At 37.2% G+C, this 18,205-nt stretch overlaps 1 protein-coding gene across 1 annotated transcript in view; it reads left to right on the top strand.

Moving 5' to 3' along the window:
• The window catches only part of LOC110373013 (sushi, von Willebrand factor type A, EGF and pentraxin domain-containing protein 1), a 102,109-nt gene that overhangs the window by 73,791 nt on the left and 10,113 nt on the right, over positions 1 to 18,205 (top strand). The window contains exons 2-8 of the mRNA XM_021330097.3: positions 420 to 599; positions 1,580 to 1,789; positions 3,384 to 3,479; positions 12,043 to 12,165; positions 12,626 to 12,789; positions 15,043 to 15,169; positions 15,570 to 15,719. Of these exons, the coding sequence (XP_021185772.2) occupies positions 420 to 599; positions 1,580 to 1,789; positions 3,384 to 3,479; positions 12,043 to 12,165; positions 12,626 to 12,789; positions 15,043 to 15,169; positions 15,570 to 15,719 (1,050 nt within the window). The remainder of the gene's footprint in view (positions 1 to 419; positions 600 to 1,579; positions 1,790 to 3,383; positions 3,480 to 12,042; positions 12,166 to 12,625; positions 12,790 to 15,042; positions 15,170 to 15,569; positions 15,720 to 18,205) is intronic.

The raw sequence follows: 18,205 nt of genomic DNA, 5'->3' as shown, positions 1-18,205 counted from the left end.
ATCCGGGAGTAAAATACTGCATGAATTTTCCGCCGCAAGTAAGTCGATTCCGTGGTGGTTTTCCGCGTGGTTAGGCGGACACCGCGCGGCCGACCGCCTCGCAGCCACCGCTCTCCGCGGCGGATTCAATTTATCAACGTACGATACATTTTTGAATATTTTACTCACGATGTATGAGCCCCGTGTGTCAAAGACCGGTTCGTCCACCAGTGATTTTATGATAGAAGCCTTATTCTCGTGATCATCGACGTCTTTGAACGTTTTGAGCGTTTTGTTTTACCATAAACGTCATTAAACCTTCAACTATATTAAACTGAAGTGAATTTTTTTTTTGTTCTTTAAGTCTCGAGAACTGTTGTTGTACGTGTAAAAAAATGTTCCCATAATACGATTTTCAATAACCTATTTCTTCTTTCCAGCTGATCGCCGCTGCGGGCACCCTGCCGTGCCTCCAAACGCCAGGGTCTCATTACCTTCAGGAGACATAGAGCCTGGTACCATCGCGACATACGAGTGCGATGATGGATATGAGTTATTCGGGGCTCATCAACGGGAGTGCACGCTGAGAGGGGACTGGACCGCTGACGTGCCGTTTTGTGGTAAGATATCAATTAAATAATAACTTTATTGGTAGCTCAAACTACAAGTTACAAAAATTACCGTGAAACCACACTAGGCAGAGCCTGAATCGTGGCTTTGACATACAAACGATTTTGCTATAGTGATAACTTCTTAATTACTTTAAGCCCTGTGAGTATTCTTGGGCTGTGGGATTGTTTGAAAGAATTACGTACATGAGGGCTCCAGAAGGAACACCGTGGGTTTTACTCAGTAAGAGTCTGACACTCCCTTACCCCTGCACCCACAGCGGTAGAGGTGACGCCAATAAAAGCTCTATATCCTTAGGAAGTAAGCTGTCGGTCATTGACCTATTTAATAATAAGTCTCGAAAATATATCCATAACTGTCCAAGTTTTACTGTAGTCTTTATAGCTCACATATTTACCCTTATAATCTCTTCTACCAATTAGACTGAAGTTACAGTTTTGCTACCACTAGCTTCAAACGCTAAAACAGTTTCTTCATCGCTATAGTCAGCAATGTTTCTACAAAGCCCAGTTACTCTATTATTTACTAAATACTACCACTAAACTCAAACATTATCATCAAAACGCAAGCAAATATACAAACACACAGAATTCACTTACAAATTGTGCGCGGTCGTCCGCGGTCAGTTTAGTGAGCTAAAACTCCGAATACTACATTTTCTGGTCAAAGGATACGTTAATTCAACGTAACACGAACGTACTAGTACGTAAAATGATAACGCTATTTAGTAGGAAAACTACTCAAAAGTAGGTCACAGTTGTAATACCTAGTCTATTTTTGGTTCATTTGAGTAAGGATGTAGTTCTATTAAAACACGTAAAATAATGAGGTTAGAGTTGTAAAATACATCTTAGTATCGCTTTATCATCATAGGTATTTTATAGGCAGGATTATATACTATATTATTTTCCTGAAAATACCAATTTCTAAACAAATCTTCAAGACTCTAAAACTTAATTTCCTCCACCAGGAACGAACGTGGCGTTCAGAAAGCCAGCCAACCAATCGACCACGGTTCGTGGAGGCGCCGCAGCGAACGGTAACGACGGAGAGAAGACCACAGAACACGATGGCAAGAGATGCACCGAGACGCAGAGGGAAGCCTCCCCTTGGTGGCAAGTTGATCTGCTCAGACATTATGCTGTCAAAGTCGTCAGGGTCACCACTAGAGGATGTTGTGGTAAGTTACAAATTGAGGTTGATAAACTTTCGCGATTTTGGCCACACACAAACACACACACATCAACCGAAACGTCGAGTAGGCACAGAAAAAGGTATTCCACCTGCAATATATTGCGATTAAGTCCCGATATTATACAAATAAGTATGTAACAGTTAAAATCAACAGCAAAATTCGTAAGTAAGAAAAAAAGTAAGACAAAATACAGTCTTTAGTTATTACCAAAGGTTAAAGTGAAAGTGTAATCATTGCATTATGTTAAATCAATCAAAAAATAATCGCGCAATTCCGACAATACTTCATCTAACTTGAATCCAGAATCTGTCGACACGAGTGAAATATAGGTACCCAGTATGTAAACTACACATTAATAAAAAAAATTGCTACACAATAGTTTGCGTAGCATTATCCATAAAGACAGATATCTTGTCAAACATATCCAGTCTCAACTAAGTTATTAAAGTTACCAAAACTTACGTAAGCTACAAATTCTAACTAGTCTAGGTCGGCCACTAAAATAGAAATCACATTTAAACCCAACAAACAGAATTCTATAATTATGCACAAATCATTTGTGAATATCAAACTACGTTCATTATTTCACTCCTGTCCATATTATAATAGTATCACGAAGTTTCAAAATTTGTCTTCTATAAATACTTTATATTGTAGAACTAAACATATTCAGTGCATTTACAGAATAACTCTAGAATATCCCGGAGATCTAAACTAAACCGTATCGCAGCTTTAAAGTTTCAGTATATTTAGAACGTAGTAAAGGTTAGAAAATGATATGAATCAACATGGATATTAGGAACTTTCAAAACGGTTTTATGAGCGCATCATACGAGCATATCCATCTCAGGCCTTCTCGGAATTTACAGGGAGCTAACTGGCAGTTTTACAATATTTCCTGGAAAGCCAATCTGATTATCATGCTATTTAGCATCGAACACACCTCAAAGAGAATAAAGTATTTGCGCCTGAATTTTTCATGACATAATAGATGAGCTTAAAATCAGTTCATTGAAAGTCAAGGCTACTATATAACGTTCCTATTTACGAGTTTTTTCTGGGAAAAACATTGGTGATGTATAAAATTGCGCAGGTAGGTACCATAGGGGATTGCACAGTAATGACATTTCAATTAAATAAACAATTGCCAGCGGTCAATGGCCAGTCTCGGTACAAAGTAACGGAGCCGAACGTTTTGTAAAACTTACCCAACGCTGCAGGTATCGGTAATTAATAGATAATTTGCGTGAAAGTTGCCGTTATGACACACAAATAATATCTAGCGAACTAATCGCCGTGTTTTATGTACCTATGCGTATTATGTTGTAAATAAGTTTCGAATATTTACATGCACGATATTTCATACGTACCTGTGCCTATAATTACAAAATACATCTTCACATTTCATAAAATTATATTCTTCTTGTATGATTAATACCTGGAAATAATTATATTGTCTTCACAACATACACGATATCGTGCATTTATTCGCTATTACTGATTAATTGAATAAAACAGTTGTAATCTGATATTCATTATGTAAAGGGCATTTTCATTGACCTACATTCTTGTTTGCCAGGTCATCAACCCCTGCAAGACCTGGAAATCAGAGTTGGCAACAGCAGCACGGATTTACAAAGGAACCCGCTTTGTGCCTGGTTTCCCGGAACAATCGGTGAGTAAATATCATTGGATCCAAAAATAGTACACGAATACTATGTTGTTACAAAGAGAAAAGATAAATTTTCAAAAGGTATCGTTTGTAGTGCAATTCCAATAGATTGGTATTAAAAAAGAAAATGTAAAGCTTTGAATTCTTTGTTGTTGCAATTTATGAGGCATCAATGTTGTCAATTGAAATAGTTACCATAAGGCACTTAACAGATGCAACTTGTTGCATCTCGTCTTGATTTATGTAATGTTTGTTTATTGATACTGTGAGTCTGTAAGTTACAGACACACATAGCCCGGTTACAGACTGTAACCGGGCCACCTTCTCTGTATTAAGGTTTAAGCAAACATATCGTATACAAATATACGTAACGTGAGTAGATTTAGTCCATTAATTTAGATTTAGATATTCAATGCATAAATGACGAAAGCAAGGATGTCTTAAACACATCACAAAACATAGAAATACCTTTAAAAATTAAATAATAGTGTTCAATCATAATTTCTAGTTACATTGTCATTTTATAAGATAGCATTTTTTCTACGAAACAAGTAGGAAAATACAGTTAAAATTTTTATTATGATAGAAATAAGGCAGTTTCTTCGAATCCATTCTTGACATTGAAAAATATAAAATCTTATAAATTTTTCTCGAAGAACAAAGCAACATTAATTGTTGTAAGCCCTTTAATACCTAAAGAAATCGTTACGATGGCTTATTTTGTTCTATTGCCCTGAAAACTATATGGAAATATTTCAAAATATAAAAATATTTCATGTCGACGGATCAGTTCAAAAATAACTCAATTGATTGAGTTCACTTCATAACTCTACTATACCAGCCCGAAAAAATGGGTCAAATCAATTATTGTTTTAAAATATATTGTTAAAAATATAAAATTGGCGTATCGAGTAAAAAGAATTTATGTAATATACACCTTTATTTAAACCAAATAAATCGGAGCACACTTCATAAGAACTTTGTACAAGCATTTATTTATCTGCCATTACAAAATTGAAAGGAAATACAAAAACAAATGTGGTTAGGTAAGGGTTCCACGGTGTTGCCCCATCGGCCTTATTTCCTCAATAAAAATAGATTACAAGTACACTTACATATAGTGCACTGTTTACAGAATCCATAGTTCATTTTGTACTTATGATCTTACAAGACTTAGAGGGCACACTACAAACTTTTAGTCGGCTGATAGTTTGTTTGGGCTCATTTAATCAGTATGAAGATGAATGTTAGTACGCACATTACAAAGATCAGGTATTTAGCCGGTATCAAGCTGTCTAAGAACTTTGATTGGGCTCAAGATTTTCATATAAATTGTTTTTTGCCTATCGTCGGGTCAACTGTGGGCCGACTGTTTAGTCGTCAGTGTGCGGCTACTCTTACAAATCGGTCATGGTGAACTGTTTACGATGTGAGAGATTTATAAAGCCGGGATCATTACATTTTTTGATCTCGTTTACAAAAGCCACTTGTGACTCATTCGGTCTTGACATGCTCTTATTTTAAATAGAATAACGCTTTTCTTTTGTTTTGTAACCTAAATTGTTAGTACAACATTTTTGGTTGATTTCTATCTGAATTTATTGCACAAACATTTTTCGTCGTAGTAATCTAGGATCCCTTATTAGTTTTCGTCCGTCCGTCCGCGGATAATCTCAGTGACCGTTAGCACTAGAAAGGTGAAGGCGCCAATATGTATATTAATCACGCCAACAAAGTAATAAAAAAAGCAGATATAAAAAGGTTTTATCAGGGTACTCCCTCCTGCCCCCATAGTAACGTAAAGATTTTTAATACGTCTCATTTTAAAACAAAAACCTTAGAAACTAAAATCAATCAATACGACAACATTATAAACACAGCTTCGAATAAGGAAGTGCAAGCGTCTGCCTGTAAAACAACATCCGACAAAGCACAAAGACCCAAAGCAACCAAATAAGTAATTAGCGATCAGACTAGGGTGAGCTATGCAATACTATCCTATAGCTACCTATAGGGGGATTCCTGTCTGGAATTGATTGGGGTCATTCACCTCAGCCGTGTTTGTATACGAACGTCAACAAGCTGGTGTAATGACAATATTTTTTAACGACAAAATACTTTGGACCATTTTTTTCTCAAAAATAATATCAAAGTGACGTAAGGCTTAAAATTCTCATGACTGGAAATCGAAAAGCAGCATTTATCTGATTTTCGAAATGCCAGACTTGCCGGCTGTCAGTTGAAAGTGCACCGACATTCACAGACTGTAGATAAGGTAAAAACTCGCACTACGCATGCTCAGATTGCACCCTCACGCGACATGAGTAAGGCTCATTGAAAATTTACATGAAAATTGTCTAAACCAATTTGATTATAAAGGAGACTATAATATTAGGAACAATAATAAAAGTGGACATATTAAGTACAAGCAATTTTGAAATAAATAAAATATACGGTTCAGTCTGGTCGCACCTGATTGGCTGGGGTTCTGCGCATGGCAATTGCGTCCCCCGAGAGCTTCCTCGCCGAGCGGAGCATTACTCCGTCAGAGTAGGTTTATCTTTAGCCCCGAACGGAGGTGGCTAAAGATAAATCTACCCCGTAACCAAAACTCCCTGTATAATATTAAATTCTCTTAAATATAAGGAGGTTGTTAGTTTTTCTTGGTTATTTTTTGAGAGCTTTGTTAATAGCGTTTGGTGTTTATTAAAATTGACAGCAAAATATTTGGATGTTTTCTTGGTGTGATTTTATTGGAGTGCAAATCATGGTTGTAGGTCGTAATTTAATTGTTCAAAATGTTGATTATGATTTTAAACCGCGTTGGTGATGGATAAATGTTGTTAATGGATATTTGAATGGGAATGGATGTTCATAATTTTAATTAATGAGTCAGCCAATTGACTAGGTGTTGCAAAAATTATGAAAGATTTTTCTTCGTGGTTTGTAAAAAGTGACATTACTGAAGCGTGTTGTATGGAAGCATGTCGTTTGATCTTCAATATTCTCATAGATTTGGGAATTTTTCCAATTATTTAAAATTTCTATGACTGGTGAAGAAACAATTATTCTTCACGCAATACTCAATCAAAAGCTCGAAAGAAAAATATTGCTCAAAAATGGTCTATGATTTAGACATTTATGAATATACATATTGGTAAATCTCATGTGTTATTCGTTTATTATTTCATTTTGGGGTCGGCGCAGCATGTCTTCATCTTCCATAGTTCTTTGTTTGATGTTACATTACAAGTAACACTATTTCCAGTCATATCGTCTTACACATGATTCATCAATCATTTCTTTGGTCGTCCTTTTCCCTCTATTACCATCAATATTAAATTCGTGCTCAAGGGCTAATATACAAAATGATCCTCATTCCTGCACATCAAATGTCCAATGCCGTCTTTAAGGTTGAAATATTTCTTTCAGCTTACATTTCACATAAATATGAAACCAAGCTTGAAGCTACTTTAATTTCTTCTATTTCCTTAGCTCCAAAGTTAATTTGTTAGTTAAAACCATCTTTCTAAATACCAGCTTCATAGTCAATAATTGACACAAGCAAGACAGTACGTGTCTCAGGCAGACATCAATCATAAGAAAGTTGGAATGATGTCGGTTAGTTCACATGCTCTCTACGAAGTGTTGGAAACCGGTGTGTAAGCGGGTCAGCGCAAGCATGTCATTGAAGCCGCTTGACGCGACTTAAAGCGCTTTGTCGGGATCTGTTGCACTTTGTACGTCGTTATTCCCTTTAATATTGTCAACATTCAAATCTGGTTTTACCGTGTTTCGGAGGGCACAATAAACTGTAGGTCCCGGTTGTCATTGAATATCTTTGTCGACGACGCCATTACGTGGCAGTCGTTACCGGGTGGCAGAAGCAAGTCAGTCTGACAACCAATCTTACTTAGGAGTATTGGGTTACCCGAATAACTGGAGGTTGAGGAGGTCAGATAGGCAGTCGCTCCTTGTAAAACATTGGCACTCAGCAGATTCCGGTTAAAATGGAAACTGACCCCAACATAGATGGGAAAATTCTCGGGAGATGATGAATATCGTCAGTACTTATCTGAATCGGTTTTAGCATTATCAGCCTAGGCTGCTCCCAGCTGCGTTGGAGAAGCTTCTAATACACAAATTGATATCATATAGATATTATCATTAACCAGTTCAAAGGAACAAATTCAAAAATAAAAAATAACTTTTGTTCTTCTTCTTCTTCTACTCGTTGCGTGGGTACATTCTGTCCATCTAAGTCATTAATTTCTTCCAAAGGTCAAGTGTGATATGCTTTGTATAGCTAATATGGCTTTAATTGAATAAAGTTTATGTTCAAGTGATCACTTGATAAAATTGTGCTGTTCACTTACAATCTGATTCTCAAGCATGGTCAATCAATGATCGTATCTTCTTAGCCTGAGAAGAGGCTTTCGCTTGCCAGCAATAAAAAATAATCCGTTATTGTTGTACGAATAAACTTTTACACATTTTTATTTCATGTGTGTTCCCGTAGAATCACGAACCAGCATGTATTGGTTAGGAATCTGTGTCGAGCAAATATGCACTGGCCACCATGGAACAGGCATTTGAAACAAAACCTACTGAGCTTTGTGTCGAATGTTTGTCTGTGGCCTTTGTACCTGCGTGTTTATTTTAGCCCAAAACTACTGTTGGTGTTTGGTGTTACAAAGATCAAAACATTTGTTGGTTAGACAGGATTTTTTTCGAACAAAAAGTACCTATTAATTTACTCAGTATTTTTCGAGAGCTGATGATTGCCGTGACTGCGTGCTATTTATTTAGGGAAATCCGAAACAACTGAAAAATACTTGAAATATTTGCCCCCACTCAAGGACAAGGAAAAGGAAGGAACTGTAAAACCTACAAATTCAAAAAAATGCGGATAGATACAAATACATTCATATACAAATTCCAGACATAACTTTCATTGCGGTATTAGCATTTTAGTAAAATAAAAATAAAATTGAAGGTCAAAAATAATTAATTTTACGATTTTCGGAAATCAAAGGTGCGTTTGGTTTCGTAATACTTTAGTGGCTGCATTCTTGAATGGACAGTTGATTCGTTGAGCGATATAATGTACGTTTGCAATAGTACTTGGACTAATTGACCAGCGTGTGTGACGCGAGGTAGAGGTTTTATGAAAGATGATATAGCGGGCGGTACGGTGCATGCTATTCTAAATTTAAACTTAAGTTTAGCCGGCACGATCTGTCCATGGCCAGAATGGATGACTGGAGATGGGATCTGGACCATGGAAGTGTCACTAACGATAGTGATACTACATGGTCCACGCAGGGTGTGGATGTAGCGGGGGTGATTACATTTGCGAGCGGGAGTCTTGTCAACAGTCACCGTCCCTTGCGAAACGGTCCCCGGGATTGTGCGAGTGTCAACAACGAGCCATGCATATTATAAGATATGGACGAGAAGATTAAAATTCGCACGGCTATGTAGGTTTCCTTGTTCTTTCCTTGTTTAGTTATGGGGGCCTTACGTAGTTTCCTTTATGTACAATAATATGTGGGTTAACGTCTATAATGCTTAATTTACAGTGAAACCGCGGGTAAAAACTGCCTACTAAGTTTTATAATTGCTATTTTAATGTGTCCATATAAAATGTTTCTCTCAACCTCGTCCGCTTCCGCTCACACCTTCCCCGTCTATGTACTGCCAACATTAAAATAATTATGTAAAACTATCAACATTGTTTTTTTATTACATAACCTATAGTTTTCACTTCACTGCGTATTGTTTTTAACATCGCCACATGTATTGTATGATTATAAAAGACTAGTTATTTTCTGCGGTTTTTCCCGCGTCCCTGGGTAAGTTCTCACACCGGACAAAAAACTAAGAAACCTTTAAATATCTGTGTCAAACTTCATCCAAATTGGTTTAACTGTTTATATGAAACTTGGCTTAATCAGAAAGCATACTGTTGCATTTACAAAATTCGTAATAAAAAATATCATAAAACCTAGGGCTATTGTTACAAAGTATGCAGTTAACTGAATGCACTGCAAATGCCACAAGTCGTGGATAAGTTGCATAACGTCAGGAAAGTGTATCTGTCAGTTCGTTTTTACGACTTAACGCTAGAACGCCTAGACTGATTGCGGTGCTTTCATCATCGTCCTATTGTTTTGTCGTTAGTGAAGGTAAAATGCGCTGTTAACAAACCTACGTAAACAATTTATTAGCTTCGTGATTAAAATCGCAATATGATATTAATACTGGCCAATTATGAGACGAGAATAACAGTAAAAAGGTCACTTATATAGTTTTCTGCGAATTTATGTTATGACTAAACAACGTCCCTTCTCTATTACATGTATTTCTGTAATGTAATGATCATTACATCGCAGATAAATATTTTGTTTGCCTTTCAACAAACTACTTTTGGTCTTACCATAGACGTCATGTCAAGAATAGTCTACAGACAATAACAACTAAACACGATATCGATCATTATCAAGAAAAAACTGTGTTGTCAACACAATATCTATTTATGATTAACCTTTACGAGGAAGTCCTAATAACCGCGATTCCGCTTATGAGATAAAACGAAGTTATTTTTCTAACAGTTACTTAATTAGGAAAACACACTCCCTTTCAAAGCATCAATAGAAAGTGCAAATCTTAAATCAAGCAGTTTTAATTACATACGAGATAAGCCCTCTCATTGTCGTTGTGTTCGCACGATCAAACTTCTAATACGCAATCCATTGCCTTATTGCGGCGAGCCATTGTGTCACTCGAGCGTCGCGGACGAGCGATGTAAAACTCCCAGCGGAATAAACGCGAAAGTGACTTACGCTTTCTAAACTGTGGTGCGGTTTCTATTAACGACAATGAAGATTCCCACAGCCAATAAGAGTTTATGAAGAGTTAGTTATGCGCGGTTGTCACACCGTAGCGTCTTTATTGGGTAATTAAGAACGGCTCGCGAAATGATACTTGAATTTTGTAATTGAATCATTGTGAGAAGCGGTGACGACGGTGTTAATGAAGACGTTCTTTTGTTACTTCTGTATTTCTCTTTGAAGTGTCGTAATGTCGATTCAATTCTAAATATTTGTCATTTCTTTATTTTAACAATTTATTGGTTAAAAAGTGAGTTTTGATATTAGTAGTGCTGACGCAATAATTCTTCTAAAAAAATATTTTTGGCTGATAACATGGTAACTAAGTACTTCAATTAAGTGAAATAAAATAGGTACCTAATCCAAATATTGATGAAACTGAAATCACACAGCGATATGGCTAGACAACTATTCTGTAGAGCTACAATTTGCCAAATGATACACGTGCGTCTCAAAATAGAAACCATGAATGCTATGTTAGTTTCAATTTGTTCTTATTGTATTTAATATGATAAAAGTACTTAGAATAAATTATAAACTAGGTATTGGCAAAATTGAGACGACAAATATAACTAATGAATTTTTGATCGAAAGTTGAAACTTAAATCCGCACTCAGAGACATTTAATGATTACTCCTTAGTGACAGATTTGTCAAAGGAATCCTTCACTAAGAAATGACTTAAGTAGCCATTAAATGTCTAATGAGTATGGAGGTTAGAGTACCAAGTTTATAATGAAACAATAAAATCACCCGAAGATCATCATTAGGTAACTACTTAATCCTAGGCAAAAAGCGCTATTATGTTCCGAATAAAGAGTACAGGTATTTCTTTTTATTTCATACCAAAAAAATATTATACTACAATAGGTAAACAGCCCTTTTGTGAAAACAGTACCTAACTTTTTATATATTATATTTGCATAGTTGCATCACAGTGTGATAGTCAGCCGTAGTGCATTCCTGTTGTCGTAAGATGCACAGCCGACATGCGAGCAACGCGAATAGTAATCACGGACAATTGTCAAGTACATCAAATGCCTCTATTTATAAACTTGTATTAAAGGCTCTTTGAATTACTCTTAAACTTTTCTGCTGAAGTTGGTTAAAGTCCAACACTATCCAATCTTTCTGAATATTCATAATTATTTATGTAATACAAGTTGTTAGATCTACTGCTCGTACAGGTATATACGCCTATGTTACTCGGGAAGAGAGTTCCCAACGGTGAAATAACGATTTAAATCGGTTCAGAAATTCCGGAGCCTATAAGATTCAAACAAACAATAAACAATAAACAGAAGTTAATAAACAAAAACACACAAGTCTGTCTAATTGAAGCTTTGTTTTTTTTTTCTATAATTTGATATCATAAATTACGATGAAATCAGACAAACATAAACTTCGTAGAAGCTAGGGTAACACAGAACCAGTTTTCATACAAAAAACATTACTCTGGAAAATATCCTCATCCCCACAGCCTAAAACAGTCCACTGCTGGGCAAAACCTCCCTAAAGATCGGGGAATTTGCCCATACTCACCGCGCTATATATGCGTGTAGGTGACCGCAGAGTAAGAAAATTTTTAGCTTCGAAGATGCCGCAGGGAGACTTTGATCTGCTCTACACCTATTAATATTCTCACAAGACAGTAATAAATACCTATTGTTTCAGACGAGGGTATAACGAAGACGTTCACGTGCGCTCGGCCGCTGGTGGGACAACATGTATTCCTGCAGCTTGTAGGAGTTGAGGGCTCTCTGTCACTGTGCGAAGTCGAAGTGTTCACTACTGAAGGTATGTCTATCTAATGCTCTACCTCCGACTCTATCTGTGACACTACCACCGACTCTACCTCCGACTCTACCTCCGACTCTACCTCCGACTCTACCTCCGACTCTACCTCCGACTCTACCTCCGACTCTACCTCCGACTCTACCTCCGACTCTACCTCCGACTCTACCTCCGACTCTACCTGATCTACCTCCGACTCTACCTCGACTCTACCTCCGACTCTGATTTCCTCCGACCTCCGATTTATTTCCGACCTCCGACTACCTCCGACTCTACCTCTGATTTCCTCTGACTCTCTCTGACGACTCCTCTGCTACCTCCGACTCTACCTCCGACTCTACCTCCGACTCTACCTCCGACTCTACCTCCGACTCTACCTCCGACTCTACCTCCGACTCTACCTCCGACTCTACCTCCGACCTATTGACTCTCTCTATCTCGATTCTATTCTCTTAATTTGTCGAATTCTCGAACGATCGCTGTGCTCCGACCAGCGCTCCTGCGGACATCGAACTGGCCGCCTTCTCAAGGAACTGTTACGAGTTCAACGTGGCCAAGGGGATGTCCTTCGATGACGCCAGGAAGCAATGCCAGACGCATGGCGGAGACCTCATCCATGGATTTCAGGTAAGAACCGAGCTCCAATTAAACATATTCAGATGTAATTATGTAGTAAGAAAAAAATATTATACAACGGAAATTATTATGAGACGTTATCTAGTTGACATCCTGCCACTTTGAGGCCAGCAAAAGAATGTCAGAGAATAACAGAGTTTCAAAACCCACCAGCGCCCCTTAGAAAAGTCTTTCAGAGTATCGTCAATTTTCCGACAATCCGGCAGCAAAAATAAAAGTAGCTGATATCACAAAAAGTGGGACATTTTTATTCATTAACAATATTGCTACAAAGTACACTTATCCCTGTTACATAGTGCACTTACATCGCAATACCACATTACCGCATTATCAACCTGCAATCGGGTCCAATGCCCTCGCGTCAATATATTCTCGTCCCAAGGGAAATCTGTGACATATATTCAAGTAGAACACTACAAAGTATATTCAACTGTCATCAATATGGATGCTTTTCCTTCATTGTAAATCTCTAATCAGAAAGTGATTTGCATGACAATGGATAACAATGCCGACTGCTAGATGTTTGTAGTACTGTGACTGTATGGTGGGCAAAAACCTCGTTCACACCTATGGTTAGAAATAACTCAATTGTTGATTGTTTTTTTAGTCGATAGAGCTACTTGTAAGAGTACCAGACATTGAGTACAATGCAAACTTTTAGTCGGCCGATACTTTGTTTGGGATCATAAATCAGTATGAAGATGAATGTTACGCACACATTACAAAGATCAAGTATTTAGCCGGTATCAGACTGACGGCCAGTTTCTTCATCAAAAGTTAAAGTTAATGTCTAAAGTAAAAGTAACGGTCAAATTCGTTTTTTCAAGGCTAAAGTGACAGCAAAACTAATAGAAAAATTTAATTTAACCGTTACTTTTACTTTAGACATTACTTTAACTTTAACTTTTGATGAAGAAACTGGCCGTGACTGGAAAACTTTGATTGGAATCAAGATTCTCTTTAAAAGCCGACCATTGGATTAACTGTCGGCCGACCTTTTAATCTGCAGTGCATTTGAGATCAGCACCATGTTACATTACATATTTTTATTAGGTAGTAATAAAATGTAGATTTATATATAAAGAGTGACGAGTGGTCATATAAAATCATGTGTTTTTTCTAGTCTGACGCAAATAACTCTACATAACAATAGCGAGTTGGTGAACGCTTTAATTTGAAGTTTATTGCGATTAATAGCAAAGTTTGCCGGTTATAGGCAATATTGCCACGTTCGATTTTTTATTGTACCTGAGTATCCATAGAATTCAGTACTGCATTCATAAACATTTTATTTCCATAAGTTTAACTTGACTGTACTTAAAGTTTCTTAACAATAACGAAGTAATGTTCAAGTATGTCCCATCTAACTTCCTCAGTGACAGTTATAACAAGAAAGATGAAAACCATCGTCAAAAGAAAACCACTTAAGTTATTATTAAATTACAGTTACTTTAGCCATGATTAGGGCTGCCATCTCGAATTTCGCCAAACCCGTACAAACATTAGAAAAACCCGGACATTTGGCGTAAATTGCATTTTTTCCCCGAACGAGTACGATTTTTTTTAAACAAAATAATACCTAATTTGTAATCTATTAACTATTAAAATTTACTTAAATTCAATGATGTGCTTCCTTACATGAAAAGTGTCCGGGTTTTCCCCGGACACTTCTTGAAACCCCGCCCGGACGGCCCCCGGACGGCCTCCAAACGAGGACAAATCCGGGGAAACCCGGACGAATGGCAGCCCTAGCCATGATTATAAAGAAAATTACTGTCCATTAATGTAGCTTACACAAAAGCATCAATCACAAAGAGATAATTCAACGGTTTTGTCGTTTTTCACGCATCGCATTAAGCTTGTATGGAATATGTGTTACGTATGTCGTTTGGCTAAAAACCGTTTTTCGCTTTTCATTGGTCTTATAAGACGGAACTTACCAATAGTTACCTATTGCAAGGCAGTGAAAAGTTCTATTCGATGTTTTAAAAGACCTGTATATTATTAATAGAACTGTTATGTCTGTTGTTATATCGCCACAAAAGAAAAGACATAAAAATAAACGGTTGCCCTTTATTTGATAAAACATAAAGGAATTATTTTAGTCATGCTTGTTTTAAGAGTTGCGCAAACCCACTCTTACCTAAACTTGCAACGACATGAAAAGAACGTACAATTCACTTTATTTTTGAATTTGAATGTTACGAGTCACTTCAAACTAATTGGTATAAATTTTTTTGACAGGGTGCCACAGCGAGTTTCCTGATCCAAGAGTTGGAGCGAAGGAAACCACAGCTGAAGACACAGTTGGTCTGGATCGGCGCCCAGAAGGAACCGGGACTCACTTCCAGGACATGGAAATGGGTTGACGGTAAGCATCAGAATAATATTTCATACTGATAACAATTTGGCATTGATTAAATTGATTCATACTATTTCTCTACCACTCTTATTTTAGAAACCAATGGCCTTACTACAAAAACATCAACGTGTTTTAAACATCTGTTGAACACTTGCTTAAAAAAATGTGCCAAAACGTTCCTTATTTCAACGTCATAATATGTCGTTTTTTAGATAAGTGTTCAACAGAAGTTTAAAAGTTTTTGTAGTACGACGGCAAGTTTTTAAAACTCACAAAGTGATTTTGGCCCGACCACGAATCGTACCCGAGACGTCGTGTATCTATGCGACGACTCGATCAACGAAGCAGTTTATACTACCTAGATTACTACACTATACTCATATCAACTTATATTTCACTCTCTTTCTAGGCGAATTAGTATCAAAACCGACATGGGGCAAAGACCAGCCGAACAATTACAACGGTGAACAGAACTGCGTGGTCCTGGACGGCGGAAGAGCCTGGCTATGGAACGATGTAGGCTGTAATCTGGACTATCTGCACTGGATCTGCCAGTACCGTGAGTGTCATACATAGGTACATATCGTTTTCTAATGGTTGCAAGCTGCGAACTGTGCTCCGCGAAGGTATGTTGCGATTGATTTGGTCATTGTAGACTTTGTAGTAGATAAGTCTTTGATATATTTTTAAACTCGTGCCAGTAAAGCAAATAGTTTTCGGACAAAGATATGGGGGCTTGGACGTCCTACGTTTTGCTTGTCATTTGTTTTATAATTGGACGTTGTGTACATCACGTAAGCATCTGCAATCAAACGACCTTAAAAAGGAATATGGTTTTAATCACAGTTGCCTCGGGCATGAAAAAGAAAAATCTAAATAATTAAAAAAATGCATAACGTGATTAGAAGTGCTCTTATTTTTATACGCCTACTGAAAAATATGGCTTTCGTACTTACTACACATTAGGTGTGATAGGAAAAATTAACATTCATAAAGCGAATGCCTTTAAAATATTCTTGCTGCGCGCAATGTTATTACACGTAATTTACATACACAATGCGTTATTGCAATTATTATTCAAATTGCCTACTTATCCTGTAGTTATGCCATACGGATACTATTGTCAATTGTGAAGGAGTAATTGTGGCAAAAAAAAATATTTTTATATCACTTGGTTTTCCGTCTGCTTAAAACGAGAGCTCGCCAATTAAAACAACAGGGGTGGTGAAAATGTACCTGTGAACTTTAATCTGAAAGTAGGTAAATAGTACCTACTTTCTTGCTCGTTAACTAGTTGTTAATGTCCTATAAGATATTTTTTTCATATCCAATCCACTCTCAGAGTATTACTAGAAATACCAACTAAGACAACCGCGTGCAGCTGTACCTATTTCCCCACTTTTCAAGTTCAAAATCACGTCGTCGCTAGGGACGAACATGAAAATAATTTTAATTCAAGTGCATCCGAGTTTGAATACCAGCATCCCGCACGAGCGGAAAAAACACGCGCGGCTTTCGTCAACCACGAAAATCTCATCGCGGGAGTAAAAACTGATTGCCTTGACTCGTTATGACATTTCGCTAGGACACAATTTTCGTCATACAATACAAGGTACATACTCGCATACAAGGGTTTCATTCGTTTTGGTGCAAGCACGGGTTGTAAAGTCAACACACGTGCCGAACAAAATGATGAAGATATAAAGCAAAATAAATTCCATATTTCGGTTTTGTCAAAGAGGTTTTAATAACGCTGTGCCGTATTTTACCCTTGAAATATGTTGTTGAATGGTATGATATACTCGAGTGGTCCGATACCGGGAATCTTTGCATCTATTGAGTAACCAATATTCCAAGAACTGATGTTTGCGGTGAAAGTTACATGTTGAATGCATTAGGAGAATTAAAAAGTTCGTCTGTCGTTGGTTTCTTGTTACGAGACGTTAAGGTCAGATTAGATGAAATTGAAAATAGTAGGTATGTTTACATACATGAACTTGAGAATTCTATACAAAATAAATAAGGTCATTAATTACTTCGCCCCATCGCAAAAACATGGATACAAACAGCAGTATTTTTTTTCTACCTCTTTTGCGTCGGGGGTGAAAATATACTTTGAAAGGTGTTTTTGAAATGCACATTCTATTTGTACCTGGTATTTGAACCTGAAAAATCAAATATGGACGAAGCAAACAGCGTTGTTCAAAACATGGAAACAATTCGAACGTTCGATGAAACATTCTGCAGTATTCTACACCGGCACATAGAAGTCTATGATTGTGAAAACATGATTGCAATGTCAGGAAAAAATAACCATAGCGTGTGATACTGGAAATCCTAGAGCCTCAATTTGGGCAAAACCCGGGAATTTTGTTTGGTTAGAAAATGGAATATAGATGTGAGAATTTGAGATTTTAATACATACGTAGAAAAAAGTTTACGAGAAATGAAACCGTTGTTAGAGACTATACTTTTGAGCCGTTTGAGGTCGAAACGTTCACCGAGTTCACGACTCCTCTTCGAGGACATAGCGAAAAGACTTGTCGACTCTTCACTTGATCAATGCTGCAAGTCTTTTTGGCACATTTCTGGAGGACAGTGATGTTTAGGAGTACGCGTTAGAGCATACATATTCTTTTATACAGATTTTTATTTTAGTATGTAAATAATCGGGTGAATGTGTGAATTGTGAAGTGAAGTATGAGTAAGTTAAGATTAAGTAGGAATAGGTGAAAATAATTTTGGTTGGACCCGGTACCGCGAAACCCATACACGGGACAAACGAATTTTGGAGGTAGACACTACTGACCATTGTCTGAGAAACAAAATCAGACAATTGACTTATTCTTAAGTAAAGTCCGTTTACCAATACCGCATGAGTTCAATCAGACTGCACAATTGCCACTAGGGAGCATTGTATATGGTTATAGTTATGAGTTCTAACCAAGATTGCGTCGTGGCTAGTTCCAACCACCAGTATTGATAGTGTTTTGTTATTGTACTGTATGGTACTCTATGTTAGTGCGTAGTACTATGAACTTCATT

The sequence above is a fragment of the Helicoverpa armigera genome, chromosome 1, assembly GCF_030705265.1.
Source record: "Helicoverpa armigera isolate CAAS_96S chromosome 1, ASM3070526v1, whole genome shotgun sequence".
In the NCBI taxonomy this organism is placed as follows: domain Eukaryota; kingdom Metazoa; phylum Arthropoda; class Insecta; order Lepidoptera; family Noctuidae; genus Helicoverpa; species Helicoverpa armigera.
This window is presented reverse-complemented; position numbering and strand designations above follow the sequence as displayed.